At 41.4% G+C, this 20,482-nt stretch overlaps 1 protein-coding gene across 4 annotated transcripts in view; it reads right to left on the bottom strand.

Moving 5' to 3' along the window:
* RERE (arginine-glutamic acid dipeptide repeats) overlaps positions 1–20,482 on the bottom strand; it is a 492,528-nt gene that overhangs the window by 312,599 nt on the left and 159,447 nt on the right. For all 4 annotated transcript variants that reach the window (XM_017856041.1, XM_017856039.1, XM_017856042.1 and 1 more), the window contains one exon: positions 10,898–11,366. In XM_017856041.1, the coding sequence (XP_017711530.1) occupies positions 10,898–11,222 (325 nt within the window). In that variant the 5' untranslated portion in view covers positions 11,223–11,366. The remainder of the gene's footprint in view (positions 1–10,897; positions 11,367–20,482) is intronic.

The raw sequence follows: 20,482 nt of genomic DNA, 5'->3' as shown, positions 1-20,482 counted from the left end.
CAGGAAAGCTATAAATAATCTTAGGAGTAAAAGGAAAAAAGAGAAAAAGAGCAAAGTACTTATATCACTTGCATTTTAGAAGACATCGGTCTATCTCTTCTTTTTCCTTCAACACAGGTGTATTTGTTTTTTGTATTCTCTTCAGGATTTTATGCAAATGTCCATTCATTCTTGGCTTTAACCAATTCTCACAAGCCCATACCATTTTACAAACCAGCTGTGTGACCTTGGCCTCCAAGTCTTTGTTTTCTCATCTGTACAGCGGGGAAACAACGTCTAGTTTGCATAGGAATTTTCTAAGGACCAGAAACTACATGCTCAAAGCAAACCCAGTAGATAGAAGGTGCTTTAAAACCAGTTGTCATCCATGTTGTAGCTCCCTTACTATTTACAGCCAAGTTCACAGTGCCCTTTGAAATCAGGCACTTTAGAAGATCCAAATTATTCCCAATCATTTGGCCAGAATGTAATTCTGCAGCCATCTCTGTTCTTCTTGGACTGCATGCACTGTATTTAACATCAAAATCTCAAGCCATGAAATCACGTATTTTTTCTCTTTAATTTTTGATCTGCCTAATTTCTAGTCTGCCACAAGTAAGTGACAAGCATGCTGGGTACTAATCCTCTCAGACTCAAGGCAATGGACTCATTTTCTAGCTGCGTATTAGCTTGGAAAAGACTGGGAAGCACTAATGAGTGATCAGTGACTCTCGAACCTAAACGTGTTTAAATCACCTGGGCATCTTATTATATAAAACATGGATTCTGATTCAGCAGACTGGGGGTGGAATCTGAGATTCTGCATTTCTAACCAACTCCCGTGGGATGCCAATCTGTGGCCAATGCTTGGAGCAGAGAACAACTACAGTACAGGTTTCATGATACTTAATGATCCTTTCCCTATAAAATCAAAAAAGGTATGATTAATTTGTCTAAAATATCACTTCTCATTTCTCTAATTAGAATAACTTTAGTATTTTCTCTTTCCTCTATCCCTACGAAGTAGTAAGTTTTTATGTGCTAAAGAACTGTCTTTCACATACGTGGAATTTGAGTAACTTCCTAATACACACGAAAAGGCAATCGCCTAAAAGATGAAATAAAATTTCTACAGAAACAGAAGTAATTAAAAGTTAATGTAATCCACAATTAAAAGTTCACTGTAATGTGACTGAAAATAAGAACTACATTTTCCCTATTGTTCCAAAGACACACAACTAAGAGAACTGAAGATGTCACTCAAATGTGAATCACTTAAACCTGAGTCTACCTAACAACAAAGCTCTTCCTGCCTGTTACAGGATGAGTTTGTCCTTCCCAAAATTCTTATGGTGAAGTCTTTACTCCCAATAGCTCAGAATGTGACCTTATTAAAGAACAGGTAAGGCCAGACACAGCGACTCATGCCCATAATCTCAACATTTTGAGATGCTGAGGCAAGATGATGGCTTGAGGCCAGGAGTTCAAGACCAGCCTAGACAACAAAACAAGATCCCTTCTCTAAAAAACATTTAGAAACTAGCTGGGTACAGTGGTGTACACCTGTAGTTCCAGCTACTTGAGAGGCTGAGGCAGGAGGATCACTTGAGCCCGGGAGTTCAAAGCTACAGTAAGCCGTGTTCATGTCACTGCACTGCAGCCTGGACAACAGAGTGAGACCCTTTCCCTGCCACTCAAAAAAAAAAACAAAACACAGGGTCATCATTGCCAATGCAACTAAAATAAGGACATATGAAGATACAATTACACTGTAGGTGTGATTTGTTAAGATGAAGTAAGGTGCGCCCTAATCCAATATAACTGGCATCCTTATAAAAAGGAAAAATGTAGATAGACACAGAGACACGTACACAAAGAGAATGCTATGAAAGATCACCACTACGCCGCCACAAAGCAGCAAACTGCTGTAAGCGAGGACAGAGGCTTGAAACAGAACCTTCCCTGGTGCCTTCAGAGGTAACATGAGGCCAGGTGCAGTGGCTCATGCCTGAAATCCCAGCACTTCGGGAGGCCAAGGTGGGCGGACAGCGCGAGCCAAGGAGTTCAAGGGTTGCCTGGGTAACATGGCAAATCTTGTCTCTACAAAAAATACAATTAGCCAGACATGGTGATGCACGCCTATAGTCCCTGCTACTCAGGAGGCTGAGGCAGGAGACTGAGGCTGCAGTGAGCAATGATCGTGCCGTAACACACCAGCCTGGGCAACCCTGTCTCAAAAAGAAAAGAAAAAGAGGTAACACGATCCTGCCAACACCTTGCTCTTGGATGTGTGGCCTCCAGAACTGTGAGCCAACCCACCTCTGCTGTTTAAGCCACTCCCATTTGTTAGACCATACCACAGCATCCCTAACAAACTAAAACACAGCCTCATTGTGTTTCCTCCCAAATAAGATTAATGTTGATTAAATAACATTAAAGATGATTGCACAGATAGGCAATTAGGTCACAGAGGGTCTGGAGTGCCAGGTTCTGGGAACGAATCTGCTGGTGAACAGGGAATACACTGAAAAGCTTTAAGCAGATTAATAATAGGTCTAATAAGTGCAACTGAATTTGTCACTGGTCTGAGAACAACATTAAGCTCTGCCTAAAGATGCCTTTATGCTATGTTACACAAAAATATTCTTGCCATTATCAATAAAACTTCTACCCCACCACAAAACACGAACGTCTCAAGAAGACACCTTCATTTGCATGTCACATCTATTAATACCTAAACTTCTTCTAAATATTAAGAGATGCAAACAAAAAGTTACAGATCAAATGAGCTTTTATATATATCCTGGAACACCAAATGTCAGATCTTGGTTTTATTTTGGGAAGGCAATATTTGTCTGAGTAATTAATTGCCTTAAAGAAGCTTTCCATGATTCAGGGAACTAAGGATGTGACACCACTTTAAGCCACCACAGACCAACCCCTCAGTGAAGAAGCAGTAGCTAAATGTTAGGACCATTTGTTAAAACACTGAGGACTCCCTCCCCACTTTAAACAGTAACTTCATTCAATGGAAATTTTCCATTTAGAAAATAGTTTCATGTTATCTTTACTTTTAAGGCAAACTTTTTACTGAAGTATAATACATATACAGAGAAGTGCAAAATGCAGTAAATTTTCAAAGAACAAATAAGTGTAACCAGTACCATAAAACATAACATGACCAGAACTTGGGGGTCCTCTTAATGTTCTGTACCCCATACCCACAGGGCAATCTCTCTCCTGACTTCAAACACCAAAGATTAGTTGTGGCTGTTTTAAAATTTTCTATAAAAGGAATTATACAGTATTATGCTCTTCTGTGTCCATTCAACATTATGCTTGAAATCATTTATTTGTTTTTGCGATGAGGTCTCACTCTGTAACCCAGGCTGGAGTGCAGTGGTGCAATCACTGCTCACTGCAGCCTCGACCTTCAGTGCTTAAGGGATCCTCCCACTGCAGCCACCCAAGGAGCTGGGACTACAGGAGCACACCACCAAGCCCGGCTAATTTTTGTATTTTGAGTAGAGACGAGGTTTCGCCATGTTGCCCAAGCTGGTCTCCAACTCCTGGGCTCAATCCACCTACCTACCTCTACCTCCCAAAGTTCTAGGATTATAGATGTGAGCCACTGCACCTGACCTATAGTCATTTACTTTAAATAGATTTTAGAAATACGTATATTTCATTTTTATTCAAACTAGATCCTCAGGTTTCATTTTGCCTAGTTTGAATTTTTTCCAGCTTAAATTCCATTTGCATCAAAAGAAAATAACACTTAAGTGATCAAAGCAAACATTTCTTGTTTCCAGGACATTTTTCCTCAAAATTGGCAAATAAAAGGGTCAAATATTTTGTATCACCTAAGATTTCACAAACCACAAACTTATCTACATAAATACATATTTTGCACTTTGTTCATGAAAGCTAGAAGGAACACATAGTGTTAGACTTATAAATCTAGGGGGTAAACTGGACAATCAAACAAACATTAGTCATGTTATACGACAATAATATTAAAGAATGAGAGAACCAGCTTAATACATTTACTTTTAAAAAAAAAAAAAATTTTCATTATCCAAATAGCAAAGCATACCAATATGCCAAGATTTTTAAAAAAAAAAAAACTCACAATAAATATGAAATTTAATTTTTTAACCAGTTCTACCATTTACACCAGAAATAAAGGAATCAATTTCCTAGAACCTTACAGAAAACAGTAGAAAGAATTAATATGCCACCTACAGCAACTCCGATGAAATCAATAATCCTATGCTAAAGAAGCCCAGAAGGAGAAAACTGGCTGCACACAGCTGTTGTAATAATCAATTTGACACCGTTTTGACAGCCATCTCAAAACAGGAGTAATGGTTGACAGACAAACAAAGAAGTTAGATCTGACTCAAGGACAATATACAATAGAGCCCCACAAGTTTTTGGTTTTGGTTTTATTTTTAAACAGGACTGTTAACATCTTCATTGGAAGTAATACAAACAGACTTCCGGAAGCCTTATTCTATATTTTAACATCATCAATTGAGTCAATAATTTTTTTAATGTTTTCTAAGAAATTCTTTATTCAACAAATATTACGGGAATAACAGGCTGGGCACGGTGGCTCTCGCCTGTAACCCAGCAGTTTGGCGATGATCCGGGTGGGGCCAGTCACTTGAGGTCAAGGAGTTTCGAGACCACCATGAGCCAACATGTGAAACCCCGGACTCTACTTAAAAACACCAAAATTAGCTGACGGCCTGGTGCCACACGCCTTTAATCCCATTCCACGTTTGGGAAGGATGATGGTAGGGAATCCACTTGAACCTAGGAGGCATGAGGTTGCAGTGAGCTGAGATGGCACACTGCACACCAGCCCTGGCGGTGACGAGCAAGACTCCATTCTCAAAAAAAAAAAAAAAAAAAAAGGAAAAAATGTTATATATTATGGAATTACACACTATGTGTACACTATTTGTCAGTAGACGGCAGGAATTCAATGATGAGTGGGAAAGTAAGAACTTTGCTGTTTTTTTGGGAGGAGGAAAGACTTATTAATCACTAATAAATAAAAAATTATTTGTTGTAAAGTGCTAGAAAGAACAAGACACAAAAAAGACTATAATAGTATTTATTAATTGAAATTTGTTTGGACTAACCTGGGGAGAGAAAGGCAATGACACTGGTGTGGGAAGCTGAAGAAAGGATAAGAATTCATGTGTTACAGAGAGCAGAAGAGCAAGTGCAAAGGGCCCTGAGGCAGGAGGGGACATGGGCAGAGAAGTAAACAAAAATCCATTATGCGGAGCTTTCCATAAGGACAAAATTAAGGTAATCAAAGAGTTTAGAAGCAAAAGTGGAAAAAGACCTGGTTTGTGACAATGCATGAGCAATAAACCTTGGTGATAGAAGTCTAAAATAATATATCAATTTCTCCGTAGATCTCAGGCTTCTAAAACACTAAACAATTTAAATATAGGGCTTGGGAAAAAAGCATTGGATTATATGAAAGCCATACTTTTATCGTCCCTCAAATATCCCTGCGCCTACATTCATTCTTACGACATTTCAAGAAGTCCCTATGTTTATAGCTTACTCTGAGTAGTAAAAACCAATTCAGAGAATGTAGAAAGCAAAAAATAATTATATTTGAAAAATCTTACTAGTGCTTTAATATCCATAGAAACAAGTGGAGTATTAAAGATCTATTTCAGTTGGAAGCCAGTGGTTCAAGCTTGTAATCCCAAGCACTTTGGGAGGGCCAAGGGGTGGATCACCTGAGGGTCAGGATTTCGGACGACAAGCCGGCCAAACGTGGTAAAACCCTGTCTCTACTAAAAATACAAAAATTAGGCCGGAGAGTAGCTCGACTGTAACCCAGCACTTTGGGGAGGCTGGGGCGGGCAGAATCACAAGTCAATGAGATTTCGAGGTACCTCCTAAGCCAACATGGTGAACCCTGTCTCTACTAAAAAGTACAAAAAATTAAGCTAGGATGTGGTGGCACGCTATCCCTGTAGTCCCCCAGCTACCTTAGGACAAGGCTGAGGACGGAGAATCGCCTTGAACCTGGGAGGTGGAGGTTGCAGTGAAGTCAACATCATGCCCACTGACCTCCAGCTGGGTGATAGAGTGAGGACTCCATCGCTAAATAAATAAATAAAAATTAAAATAAATAAAATAAATAATAAATATTAGCTGAGTGGTCATGGTGGGCCACTGTGCCTGTAATCCCGCTACTCAGGAGGCTGAAGCAGGGAGAATGGCTTTGCTTGAACCCAGGAGGTGGAGGTTGCAGTGAGTTGAGATCTCACAACTGCATTCAAGCCTGGGCAACAGAGTGAGACTACGTCTCCAAAAAAAAAAAAAAAATCTACCATTTAAAAACTAGTAATTAGGCCAGATGCAGTGGCTCATACCTGTAACCCCAAGACTTTGGGAGACAGAGGCAGGAGGATTACTTGAGGCCAGGAGTTCAAGACCAGCCTGAGTAACATAGCAAGACACCATCTCTACAAAAAAAAATTTTTAATAGGCCAGGTGTGTGCATACCTGTAGTCCTAGCTACTCAGGAGGCTGAGGCAGGAGAATCAATTGAGCCCAGAAGTTCAAGGATGTGGCGAATTATGATCACACCACTCACCTCCAGTCTGGGCGACAGTGAGACTCTGTCTCTTTTTTTTTTTTTAAAGCTAGTAATCCACTGAAGATATCCTTTACAACATTCTCCATAGATCCTAAGCTTTTAAGATACAACTAAGCACACAGGATCTCTGCAAGTGGGTGAGGATAATGGTTTTTCATCACTAACAAAGGATGTTATTGTAGTAGTTTACACCAAGAAAGGAAAAGACCAGGTGCAATGGCTTTATGTCTATAATCCCAGCACTTTGGGAGGCCAAGGCAGGAGGATCACTTGAGCCTGGGAGGTCGAGGCTGCAGTGAGCCGTGATCATACCAATGACAGCCTGGATGACAGAGCAACACCCTGTGTCAAAAAAAAATCAGGAAACAAAACAAAGACAAGAGAAAACCCAACCCCCATCTGGGAATCTAATCACAGTACTCTACTTTTTTTTTTTTTTAAGAGACAGAGTCTTGCTCTGTCACCCAGGCTGTAATATTTAATGGCATGTAATTCACTGCAGCCTTAAACCCCTGGCCTCAAGTGATCCTCCCACCTCAGACTCTCAAAGTGCTGGGATTACAGGTGTGAACCACCTTGTCTGGCCCAGCACCCTACCTCTGATTCTTCAGTTTAAGAAACCCTAAAGAACAGACAATATTTAACAAATACCCATTTAGAGAAAAAGCTGTTTGGAGAAGGCAGCCAACTCAGTTAGCTTCAAATCCATCACCAAAAAGAAAAGAAACCACTGAGAAGGTCAAAGACAGTCTCCTTACCAAATAGTCAAACATCCACTGGACCTGGCAGGATGCAAAGGCACAGCCCCCACTCAAGCAAAAGGGTGCCTCAGGTGAAGTTGTTTTGCTCTGAGTGCCACGGAAATCTTCCAAACCATGTGTGGCCTTTATAGATCCTTTATACCACACTTAGCTTCCAGAGAGAGCACACCTTTTTCACATTTCACAGAGGTTTTCAGATTCACTGAAACACTATCAGCCTCCATAAATACATAGTTCCTGCTCAAGCACTTTAAGAACCATTCTGTAAATAAGTCCTTAGCAATCTCCCTACACATATTCTTCCAGACTCAAGAAGGGAGGTGTATTAGTCCGTTCTCATGCTGCTATAAAGAACTGCCTCCGACTGGGTTATTTATAAAGGACAGAGGTTTAATTGACTCACAGTTCCACAGGGCTGGGGAGGCCTTAGGAAGCTTATAATTATGGTGGAAAGGGAAACAAACATATCCTTCTCACATGACCGCAAGAGAGAGAGGTGTTGAGCAAAGGTGGAAAGGCCCCTTATAAAACCATCAGATCCCGTGAGAACACACTCACTATCACAACAACATGATGGGTAAACTGCCCCCATGATTCAATTATCTGCACCTGGTCCTGACCTTGACATGTGGGGATTACTACAATTCAAGGTAACATTTGGTGTGGACACAGAGCCAAACCATATCAGGAGGACTTCCTATAATCATAGTTCACCACACCCAGCTAATTGGTAAAAATTTCACTACAGTCATAGAGCACTGCAGCCTTGACCTCCTGTGCTCAAGAGATCCTCCCACTTCAGTCTCACAAGTAGCTGAGACTACAAGCACATGCCACTGTGCCCAGATCCAAGACTGCTTTGGTTGATTTGTATTTTCAGGAAGATACTCAGCAGAAACATGGTACCACAGTCCCATAAATGGGAAAAATAGCAGGTATTTTTCATGTTAAAGAGGTTTCCTTAACTGTGGGGCTTCTAGGAGTCACTAATTCTGACTCTCTCATGAGGGAGACTGTACAGGCAGCATTTTCCACATATATTTGACTACCATTTTTGGTGAAATGTCCCCACTGACACCAGAGTAACGTTCCATATATTGTAAATGTTGAGAAAGGTTATTTAGCATTCAATACTGCACAAGGCAGCCTGCCTTTTGACAATGATCCAAACTTCATTACCACAATTAAATTGTTATCAAGAGAAAGGATAATAAATAAATCTTTCCTTATATTGAAGTTATCATAAGGGAATCTATATCTAAAAGAGTTAACACATTCTGTTCCTTTCCCATGATTCAGATGTGCATATGCCCTAAACAAGCAATCTGTGGTAACTCTGAGAGATTCTTCAGTCACTAAGAAATTCTTATTGCCCAATAGCTGAGTCTAAATCAAAGATAAATACAGACAGTACTGTAACTCATACACACATCATTTAATCCTTACAGCAGATTTCTAACTGCTCTAAAACCTCCACTCTGATAAATTTATATCACACAAACACCGTCTCAGTTAATCTTCAACCAAGAAATTGTAGTTGTGAATACAAATTTGTCTGTATTAAGTTCTAACACTGACTTTTTTTTTTTTTTTTTTTTTGGTGGGGTGGGGGGAGAGGGTGGGTGGAGACAGGGTTTTGCTCTGCTGCACAGGCTGGAGTGCTATGATGTGAACAGGGCTTACTGCAGCCTTGCCCTCCTGAGCACAAGAGATTCTCCTACCTCAGCCTCCTAAGTAGCTGGGACTACAGGCTCATCACACTCCCAGCTAATATTTTGCTGTTTTGTAGAGATAACAGTCTCACTATGATGTCCAGGCTGGTCTCCACATTGCTCAAGCAATCCTCCTGTCTCAGCATCTCAAAGTGCTGGGATTACAGTCCTAAGCCACCGCGCTCAGCCCCACTGACATATTTTGAAATTTAAAAAACTCCTGTGTGGGAGAATGAAAATCTGGAACTTGATGTGAAGTTCAAAACATTAACAGCATTCCTCAGTAAAATGATTGTTCCAGATTATGGACATAACACAGTGAAGTATTTTAATCTCTTTCTCAGAAAGACATAAAAATGGCAGCTTTAATCTGCTAATTACATCTCATACGAAATTCATGTCACTCTTCAACACTAAAAGCAACTCAAACAAGATGATTTCACCTAGGTTTTACTGGCTTCTGTAAGAAAAGTATCTTCTTTTTTTTGAGACAGGGTCTTACTATGTCACCCAGGCTAGAATGCAGTGATGCAATCATGGCTCACTATAACCTTGACCTCCCAGACTCAAGCGATCCTCCTGCCTCAGCCTCCTGAGTAGCTGGGACTACAAGTGTGTGCCACCACGCCCAGCTAATTTGTAAGAATTTTTTTTAGAGATGGGGGTCTCACTGTGTTGCCCAGGCTGGTCTTGAAGTCCTGGGCTCAAGCAATCCTTCTGTCTTGGCCTCCCAAAGTGCTGGGATTACACTGTGCCCAGCCTAAAAAAGGTGTTTTAATACACACAATACATCAAATGAAAAGGAAAGGTTTTGCTAGTATTCAATAGGTTTTGACTCACTTGTTTCCCTGATCTCATCTAAAAGTTGAGTCTTTTTTGAACAACGCTATAAGCCAACAATACACTGGCATGACCATAATACATTTTCTGGAAAACCAAGCAAGTAAGATGACTTCTTCTATTATCGTTGATTAGAGAGCCTGAAGCACAAATTTTTGGAAAAGGAAGTTAGCAGGAGCAATAAACCTCTGATCTTCAGGCCTTTTTTTTTGAGACAGAGACTCGCTCTGTCGCCCAGGCTGGAGTGCAGTGGCACGATCTTGGCTCACTGCAACCTCTGCCTCCTGGGTTCAAGCAATTATCCTGTCTCAGCCTCCCAAGTAGCTGAGATTAGAGGTACACACCACCGAGCCCAGCTAATTTTTGTATTTTTAGTAGAGACAGGGTTTCATCATGTTGGTCAGGCTGGTCTCGAACTCCTGACCTCAGGTCATCCACCCGCCTCAGTCTCCCAACATGCTAGAATTGCAGGTGTGAGCCACCATGCCCAGCCTTCTGAAGGCCATTTTTAAAAAGTACCTCTCTATAGAGTCTGGTCGATCCTGTCCCAAGGTAAAATTTCCTGTTTCCAAGAATCTTAAGGTTTACTTGGCTCCACCAAGCAGTCAGTTCTGCAGGGTCACCACAGTCTAACTTATGATTGAAGATTAAAAAGCAAGGATGAATTCAAAAGACAAAAAAATACTAAGCAGATGGTCAAGTTAGAGAACAAGCAGCATAGGAAAATAAGGAAAGAACTCATGAATGCATAAACCGGGACACAAGACCAAATTAAGGCAGACAGAAGCAAGAAGTGGGTAAACCTAACTGACCAAAAGTGGGTCACATGTTTACCAAATTAAGTTTCCTACTCTTCTGGATTCCAAGCCTTCCTTAAAGTGTACAAAGTGTATTGATTTCACCATAATGCTAAGATCACTCCCCCACTGCAAACACTGGCAAGACCCAAAGCTAGCACTCCTTACCTCCTGGTCTGTAGACAACATCGTCTTCAGTGATGTAGGATGTTATCTCGCCGGTATCTGTCCTTTCATAACGGGACTTTTTTTTCGGTGGTTTCTTCTTGTTCTTCTTCGTGGACTCCTCTGCGGTGGCACTATTGTTGTCATTGTCCTCGTCTTCACTGTGATCACTCTCAGCGTAATTCTTGGCTCCTCCTTCCAAGGTACAGCTCCGGCGTGGCCTGGAATTCTCACTCTCCCTTGCTTTGTCTCTTTTCTCTCTCTCTCGGTCCCGGTCTCGGTCCCGGTCCTTCTCTTTCTCTTTGTCTTTGTCTTTGTCCGCTGTCATGATTCGCCACGTGCCTTCTTCTGTCCTCTCACGGCTAGGCCTCCGTGAAAGGTAGACAGTAAGCCTGGGCTTCAGTCTTCTGAATTTCTCACTCAATTCCAAGGAAAATCCAACCACTCCAACAACCCCAACGTTTCAAAAATGCTAGGAGAGAAAAAAGAATGGTTTTACTTTAACGTTTTTTCATATTTCTTTCCTAAAATAATGTTTTGTTAAATGAATCTCTTACTTATTCATGCTTTACACCTAAAACTTCACACAAGCCACAGGAGAAAATTAAGATAAGTGTTAAAATTTTAAATATGCAGTTTTTGGTCTCAGCAAATGGTTTCCGGTTTTCTACCACGCCAATAATAAAAACCATCTGAATGTGTAACAGTGAACTACACTTCCTCTACCTTACATGTTTTCTCCTTTTGAAAGAAAAAGCAAAGCACGCCCTGGCAGACAACACATAATGGGCATTATGATACAACAGGAGCTTCACAACCCATAACATTAATTTAAAGAGAAAAGAATCTGTAGTAAAAATTATTTCCAGGCCAGGCACTGTGGCTCATGCCTGTAACCCCAGCACTTTGGGACGCCAAGCCAGAAGGACTGCTTGAAGTCAGGAATTCAAGACCAACCTTGGCAACAAAGTGAGATCCCATCTGCACCATAAAATAAAATATTTCCACCTGAAAAAAATAGTACTAGTTTGTAGCGCTATCAAAAATGTCTCAGAATATCTCATAGGACACTATATTCTAAACATATTTTCTGGCTACTTCTATAAACTCCCAGAACTTCCTTCAAGAATAAAAATATGTAACTCAAATGAAAGTGAGAGCTTCAAAGCAAGATTTTTCCACCTTCAGCTACATTTTACACATCTTATCATCCTACCGTTTTCAGTTATGTTCCAAGGAAAATGATCTCTCTAAAGATGTATTAATGGCCGGGCATGGTGGCTCACACCTGTCATCCCAGCACTTTGGGAGGCCAAGGCAGGGGGATCACGTGAGGTCAGAAGTTTGAGACCAGCCTAGCCAATGTGGTGAAACCCCGTCTCCACTAAACACAAAAAAGTAGCTGGGCATGGTGGTACATGCCTATAGTCCCAGCTACTTGGGAGGCCGAGGTAGGAGAATCGCTTGAACCTAGGAGGGAGAGGTTGTAGTGAGACAAGATCACGCCACTGCACTCTAGTCTAAGAGACAGACTCCATGGAAAGGAAAAGGAAAAGGAAAAGGAAAAGGAAAAGGAAAAGGAAAAGGAAAAGGAAAAGGGAAAGGGAAAGGGAAAGGGAAGACAAGACAGAAAGAAAGAAAGAGAGAGAGAGAGAAAGAGAGAAAGAGAAGAGAAGAAAAGAAGGAAGGAAGGAAGGAAGGAAGGAAGGAAGGAAGGAAGGAAGGAAGGAAGGAAGGAAGGAAGGAAAGAAAATGTATTATCTCTGCCTTAACAAAACGTAACAGCTTCCAGAAACAACCTTCCATCTTTAGGGACTATTAAGTGGTTTTCACAGTCTTCCAAATTTCTACTATAAATGGTATTCCTAATAAAGTCCCCCCCAAAATAAACCCAAGAAGAAAATCCGAGATTTTAAGAGTCTGCAATGGGAAAAGTGAATCCCAAACTCCAACCCAACACAGTTCTTACAGATATTTTATAGCAGGAAAAATTTTTTTCAGTTTTAGAATAGACCTAACAATAAATTTATAAATAAATAATCTTTTGTGTTTTTCTTACGATCTTCCCCAATATCCTAATCTCAGTTATTCAACAAATCTTCACTAAATACTATGTGCCAGCCGTTAGAACTAAAACCACAATGGAGGAGAAAACTCATGGTCCTTGTTCTCAACGTTCAAATGCAACAAAAAGAGGCAACTGATAAATCTAAGAAGCTTCTGTTTCTCATGCACCTAGAGCAAGCAAGGAAACAGTTCATATAAACAAACAAAAGATTGGTCCTCTTAACAACAACCATAAACAAATCAGTTTGCAGTTACATGCTTCAGATGCAGAAAACATTCTCTTTGGTCAGCTGGGCATGGTGGCTCATGCCTGTAATCCCAGCACTCTGGGATGCTGAAGCGGGCAGATCACAAGGTCAGGAGATCGAGACCATCCTGGCTAACACGGTGAAACCCCTTCTCTACTAAAAACACAAAAAATTAGCCGGGCATGGTGGTGGGCGCCTGTAGTCCCAGCTACTAGGGAGGCTGAGGCAGGAGAATCGCTTGAACTTAGGCGGCAGAGGTTGCAATGAGCCGAGATTGCACCACTGGACTCCAGCCTGGGCGACAGAGAGAGATTCCATCTCAAAAGAAAAAGAAAAGAAAAAAGAAAATTCTCTTTGGTCATGCTGAAACCATAACAATTACCATATGTTCTCTGCAGAGCTCTTAGGTCAAATCTCATACTGGAAAAGACCTTATAAGCCTCTCAAAATATCCTTAGACATTCAGCAAAATAGAAAGTATTAACAGTCTTTGGGAGACAGGTGGTGAAGGAGCAATCACACATCAGAAGTTACATTAGAAGAAGGAACGCATGTAGCACAAAACTAGATTACTTCCTTCTATGTAAGAAACATGCTTTCAAATAGGATTTCTATTTTCTAAACATATTTCAAGAAAAGGAAAAATTATTACTGCCTACAACATTTTGCCCAGATGAACCATCTGCTAAATGGATATTCATAAACTCCCAAGTCCTGGTAGGCTACTAGTGCTAGCAACTGAAAATACAGAGACGTACTACTTTCTCGACAAGTCTTAAGTTTAGAGCACGAACGAGCCAATCATGAAAGAAGCCAATCATGAAAGAAAGAAAACTATCAGGCCGGGGGCGGTGGCTCATGCCTGTCATCCCAGCACTTTGGGAGGCCGAGGCGGGCAGACCACCTGCGGTCAGGAGTTCGAAGCCAGCCTGGCCAACATGGCAAAACCCTGTCTCTACTAAAAATACAAAAATTAGCCGGGTGCGGTGGTGGGCGCCTGTTATCCCAGCTACTTGGGAGGTTGAGGCAGGAAATTCGTTTGAACCCAGGAAGTGGAGGTTGCAATGAGCCAAGATGGCGCCAGCCTGGGAGACAGAGTGAGACTTCGTCTCAAAACAAAAATCAAACGACAACCAAAAAAAACTATCAGCTAACGGTGTTAAAATGTTCCTCTTTGACCGTGAAAACCCATCAATGTCTACTGTGAGTCCAAAAAGAACGAAAAGCTTGGGCGGAAAACCCCTCCACTGCAATTGCAGTTTCGGACAGAAACACTTCTGATGACTTTAAGAAAAAAAATCATTCTCCCTGGGGTTAACAAGATAACTGCTCCAGAAAACTGTGTAGAAAACATTTTTTCAGTACTCAGAGAGAAAAAATAGTAAGTCCAAATTGTACATTCAACACTACTCACTGCAAAATCATACACTGTTTCTATTTACAAAGAAAATAGAGTTGTTTCTGCCAAAAGTGAGCAAGAAAGTTAAAATTTCAAGAAACAATAAAGATGTCCATAAAACGAAATCCAGTATATGTGTATATTTATAAAATAAATGTTGAGTTATCTGAAAGTTGGGTCTATTTACACATTACATTATCTGTATGTTATATTAATATATTAAATTATATGAATAATACCATATCATTTATATATTGACATATTTATATAACCAACTTTCAGATAAGTATGAACAATAAGCAAAAGTCAATCCAATTACCATTTACATTTGGCTCTAAAATACAGCTCAATGGGAATGTATTTTTTCCTCTGCGTTTAACATACAAATCATAATTATTCTGAGCCTTAGTGTACAGTGATCAACACATACCAATGATGTGAGAGCTAAAGAAAGGGACCCAGAGAGGAACCAGATGGTACTGAGAAGGAGAGCTGTCACTTCAATTTGCTAGAAATGATCTACAAAGTAGACAATACAACAACAGCATCTTTATTATAGCAACATGAGGTTTATAGAGCAAGTTCCTCACTTGATTCTTTCAACTCATGAAGTGAACTGGACAGAAGTTGTCATCCTCACTTTACAGTCTCCAGAACGCAGCCAGTGGGCATGAAGTAGGATGCCAGCACAGCTGTCTCAAAGCTCAACCCTATCTGGCCTGCACAGGAACTCCTGCTGCCTGTGCTGCCTGGGTCTCCAGCTCTTCACAGGCACCAACTTCTCCTACACTCATTCATGCTGATGATTCACATAGAGAGATTTAAGAAACACACTCACTCTGCCCTCAAAGCTATTTTTCTCCAGTCAGAAAGCCAAAAACATTGAAAATATCTGTGTCAATCACTCCCCAACCCAGTGAAACAGGAAACACATTGTAACATACTTTAAATAAGAAAAGGAAGAAAATCTAATCTAGAATACATTTCAGATTTACAAGCTTCAGCCACTCAGTGAACAAATGTCACTGAATGCCTATTACGTGCTACTTATTGCTCCAGGTGTTGGTAAACAGCAGAAAACTCAACACAAAACCCCTGCCCTTATCCTGAGCTTATGTGCTCAGCAGTGGAGAGAGACCATCAACAAAAGGCACCATACCTAACGAGGAGATCTTAAGTGTGAAATCTAAGGGGGACAGACAGTGTGGCAGGACTGCAATTTTAAACAAGATGTTCAGGGAAGCCCTCTCTGAGGGGCTTTGACCCTGACTAGGTGCATTAGAGAGAAAGCCAAGGACACATGAAGGGAGGCGATTCCTGAAGAGGGGAAAGAAGTGCCATGGTCCAGAAGCAGGAACCAGCCAGGCCCACTCAAGACACAGGAGGCCAGAGGGGCAGGAGTAGCACAAGAGGGGGAGAGAGGTCAGAGATGAGTTCAGAGGTGAAGAGGCAGTGGGAGGAGGACCTGGATCCTGGCAGGCCTTGTGGGTCAGGAAAAGGTCTCTCTCTGGCTTTTACTCGAGTGAAATGAAGTTACTCGAATGACACTTCAGCAGGGATGTGAGTAGCAAAGAAAGGCATGATCTGACTCCTGTTTACCCGAGATCACTCTGGCCGCTGAGAACAACCTCAAGGGGCGCAGGGGGCACAATCACCCAGGGAAGACAAGCAGCAGCTAGGAAGGGCTAGGGTAGTAGCAGCAGAGAAGGGGAAAAGTCTCATGTTTTAAAGATAAGAGTCAAATAAATATGATGTGCTGATAAACTTGTGAGGTGAGGGTGAGAGTGAGAGGGAAAAAAGAAAAAGGAATCTGGCCTGGACCGATGAAGCTGCTATTTGAGTTTCACGGGGAGACCAGGAGTTTGGCTTTGAATGTGTTAAGCTTGAGAAGCCTAGAAAATCACGTAGAGTCTAAGTCGGCAGAGGTCCAGGCTGGAGATAATAATTTAGTTTTTAAAGCCATGAGGCTGAATGAGATCACCCAGGAAGTTAGTGCAATTTTTTGACAAAAATTTTAAAACTCATAAAAACATTTTTTGCTCACATTTGAGTGGAGAGGATATTCAAAATACACTTACGAGTTATACATTTCCAAAGGCAGTACCCTTAGGACTCTTCTTAGGTATATTCCTCTCAATCATTTCCTGATTAGAAGATTATACATCATCATTTCATGTTAAGTAAGAAAATGTGGGCAGTTGCCAAAGCCCAGAAAATAGCAGCTTCACCTATTTAGTTGAAGGTCAGATTCCTTACAGTTTTTTGACCCTATGAGATTCCCAACTTAATTTAGGGGAAAGGATCAAAGCTTTCAAGAGTCAATATACAGAACTACTCTTCATTTAAGGTTACTTCAGCCTCCACAAACACCATCTTACCTCTTCAAAATGAAGCCAACACCACCCACAAACACCTCACACTACTTCTCAAAACCAATTCAGATAAAGCACGAAAATTTCAGTCATGCTCATGGTCCAAATCTGATTTAAGAGAACCACTTCCTGGCTGGGTACAGCTGCTCATGCCTATAATCCCAGCACTGTGGGATAACAAAGTGGGGAAATCATTTGAGGCAAGGAGGCAATCATTTGAGACCAGGCTGGGAAACACAACAAGACCCCATCTTTACAAAAGAAAAATAAATTTAAAAATTAGCTATGCATGGTGGTGCAGACCTGTAGTCCTAGCTACTCCGGAGGCTGACGTGGGAGGTGGGAGGATTGTTTGAGGCCAGGAGTTCAAGGCTATAATGAGCTGTGATCACCACCACTGCACTCTAGCCTAGGGGACAGAGTGAGACCCTCTTAAGAAACAAACAAAAAAAAGAAAACCACTTCCTGTCAGTACTTAAGCTTAAGGAAGGGACCCAGGACAGAACTGGGGATACTGGACTGAGAAGCCAAGATCCAAGTTCTTAACACTGCTGCTTGCTTTACTGCCTTGGGCAAATCACTCTACCTGTCTGAGTCGTGGTTTCATTGCTGTAAAGGGGGGGAATACCTACCTATTTCACAATGCTGCCGGTGAGAATTACATAAGTATACTATATGTAAATATACCTAGATTGCAAAGTGCTTTACAAATGTAAAATATCAATAATACATATTTATTTCGGTCATGATTTACATCTACTACGGTAGATAATAAGCTATGGAAGATATAAAGGTAGCCAAAACACCCCTATCCTCAAGAAACTTATTTGGGGCCGGGGGGGGTAAAATCTACCCAGTTCCATGATTAAGAAACAAATCATGCAGAATTAACTACAAATGAAGAAAAAAATTAAAAATATCTCCTCTTGGGTCATGTAAAACTTACTTATCCATGGAAATCTGCCCCTCCCTTCTGAGTTCCCAATCCTCAAGCTCTACTCATCTCCATTGCTCCAGCCAGGCTACTTGTTAGGATGCTTGACTTTTGACTAAATACATTGAGTGAAGTCCTCTGATTAATTCTTCCTCACTCAACCACAGTAAGACATATTTATATTTTTCAAATGCCCGACCACACTCTAGGCATTTTGCTTAGCACTTAAGTCTACCAGACACATCCTGAACACCTCTGTAATGGACCCACTGCTCCAACTGAATCTTAGCTTACCTACTTCAAGCCATCATCATCCCTGGCACAGATGAATACAATTGCTTTCTAACAGGTCTTTGTGACTACAAAACATTGTTTGCCTTTGCCTTCCTCCCAATCTGTTCTCCAGTGTGGCCAGCCAGCCAGCATATCTGACATCCCACCACTTTTTTCAATAATAGCTCAATTGAGATATAATTCACATTCCATATGAATCACCATTTAAAGCATACAACTCAATGCCCACCATTCCCTTTCAAAGATTACGGGGCTGCCCCTTCACCTCTCCAGCCTCACCTCTCCCCTACTGCTTCCATTTCCACCCCTCCTGCACGCTCCTCCTGCTACCTCAAGACACTCCTTCAGTCCCTAGAACCCAACTGCTGGGAATACTCTTCCCCGCCCCTTTGTGTACCTTCTACTGACCCTAAAGAGTCTCCAGCATTTCTGCTCTCCAACTCCAGGAGGCCTCCCAGACCTACCCACAGTCCAGTCTTCTCTTTGCCCCACGGATCCTGCCTGTAAAATGGCCCTCATTGATCCCACTACTGTTATCAGTTGTTAACTTACATCACTTCCCCACTAGCTGCAAAGTCCACAAAGGCAAGGATCATGTCTACCATGTCGTATTCCATGAAGGAACTCCCATTCAAGCAATTTCCTCTCTGTAGCTAATTCAGGAGAGCATTTTCCTCGTTATTATTGGATTATTCAGTAACAGCTGACAGGGGCTGGCCACACACCCTCCTGGAAGTACTCTTTTCCTTTCACTTTCTAGACATGATCCTCTCCAGGGCCTATCTAACTGCTCCCTCCACTTCTTATGCTAGGCCAAGCAGTGTAGGATTCATGTCGGGGCACTCCTTCTTTTCTCATCCTCTACTTTCTACCTTGCCAATCTCATATATAATGCATTCATCGGCAATCAGATACCAGGACACACAGGAGGATCCACACATGCACAGGCCTACCAGATTTCCCCTTCAGCTTTAGATGCATGTGAAAACCGTCCACCTGGGGTCTCTTGGATATCTCAAAGGTACCTCAACATGTCCAAACCAAAGGCATACTCTGCGTGCACCACCACGCCTGGCTAATTTTTAAAATTTTTTGTACAGACAGGGTCTCACTATGTTGCCCAGGCTAGTCTTAAACTCCTGGGCTCAAGCAATCCTCCTGTCTCCCCTCTTTCATCCCTATATCCCATCATCAACAAATTTCTCTCATTGTTACCTTATGAAGTTCTCTCAAACTTGTACCTCCGAACACCTCCAACATCACAAATCTTAGTTCAATCTACTAGTATGGCTTTGCTGGACCACTTGAATCAGGTTCTTGATTAGTCTCTTCAAATCCACTCCTCTGAACTCCTACAATTATTTTCCTGTACTGCAGCCAGCGTGTTCCTTTAAAAAGGCTAATGACATTATGTCAATCCCCGTTTTACAATACTTCAGTGACTCCTCACTTTGGTACATTACAAATCCAGATCCTTATCATGATCTACAAGGTGCTTATCCTTTTTTGGCTTCATCTCACAGCACTGTCTTTCAGTCTATACCCAGCCACGCAACACACCATACTCCTTCCTATCCAGAGTCCTTTGCTCAGGTTCTTCGTACTCTTTGTAATGCTCTTCGTCTGGCCTAGGTGCCTCCTACCCTTCCTTTAAGTCATAGCTCAACAGCAATGTCCTGAGGATAGCTTTCTTGTCCAAAACAGGTTAAATTCCCTTCATAACACTTTCCACAACTGTAGTTTTACATTTACTTGTGTAATTCGGTTAGCTTCTCTCTCCACCTCCCAGCTAGAAGTTCCATGAGGGACTGACTCTTGACTGTTTTTTGTCCTTTGCTGTATTTCCAATTCTTAACTCACTGCCTGGCACAGAAAGAAAAATAATAAATTACTTCTTCTTCCTTTCCACCCTCTCACACAAACGTTGGATCAGTAAAGAGGGCATTATGATGAGACTTTTATTTGGGAGAGAAAATATTTCATGAATAAATAACTGAAGAGATACTTGATTTGGTTCATAAACCATGAGTAGAATAAGGAGATGCAAACAGAAGGAGAAAGACAGTCCAGGTGGGAGGAACTTCACTTAAGAGAGTGTTCAGTGAAATCGCAGCTACAGGGGAAAAAGAGCACAGTACAATGTAAATTTAAGTAGAGCAGGTGGAAGGGATAACGGAACATCCCCAAAATAATAAAGCAGCTAACACTCACTGGGTACTTAACATGCACTAAGGACTTTGCACATGTTAACTCATTTAATCTTCACTATAACAA

Source organism: Rhinopithecus bieti, unplaced genomic scaffold (assembly GCF_001698545.2).
Source record: "Rhinopithecus bieti isolate Rb0 unplaced genomic scaffold, ASM169854v2 scaffold_40368, whole genome shotgun sequence".
In the NCBI taxonomy this organism is placed as follows: Eukaryota; Metazoa; Chordata; class Mammalia; order Primates; family Cercopithecidae; genus Rhinopithecus; species Rhinopithecus bieti.
The sequence above is the reverse complement of the archived record's forward strand: the minus strand, read 5'-3'. Positions and strand labels throughout refer to the sequence as shown.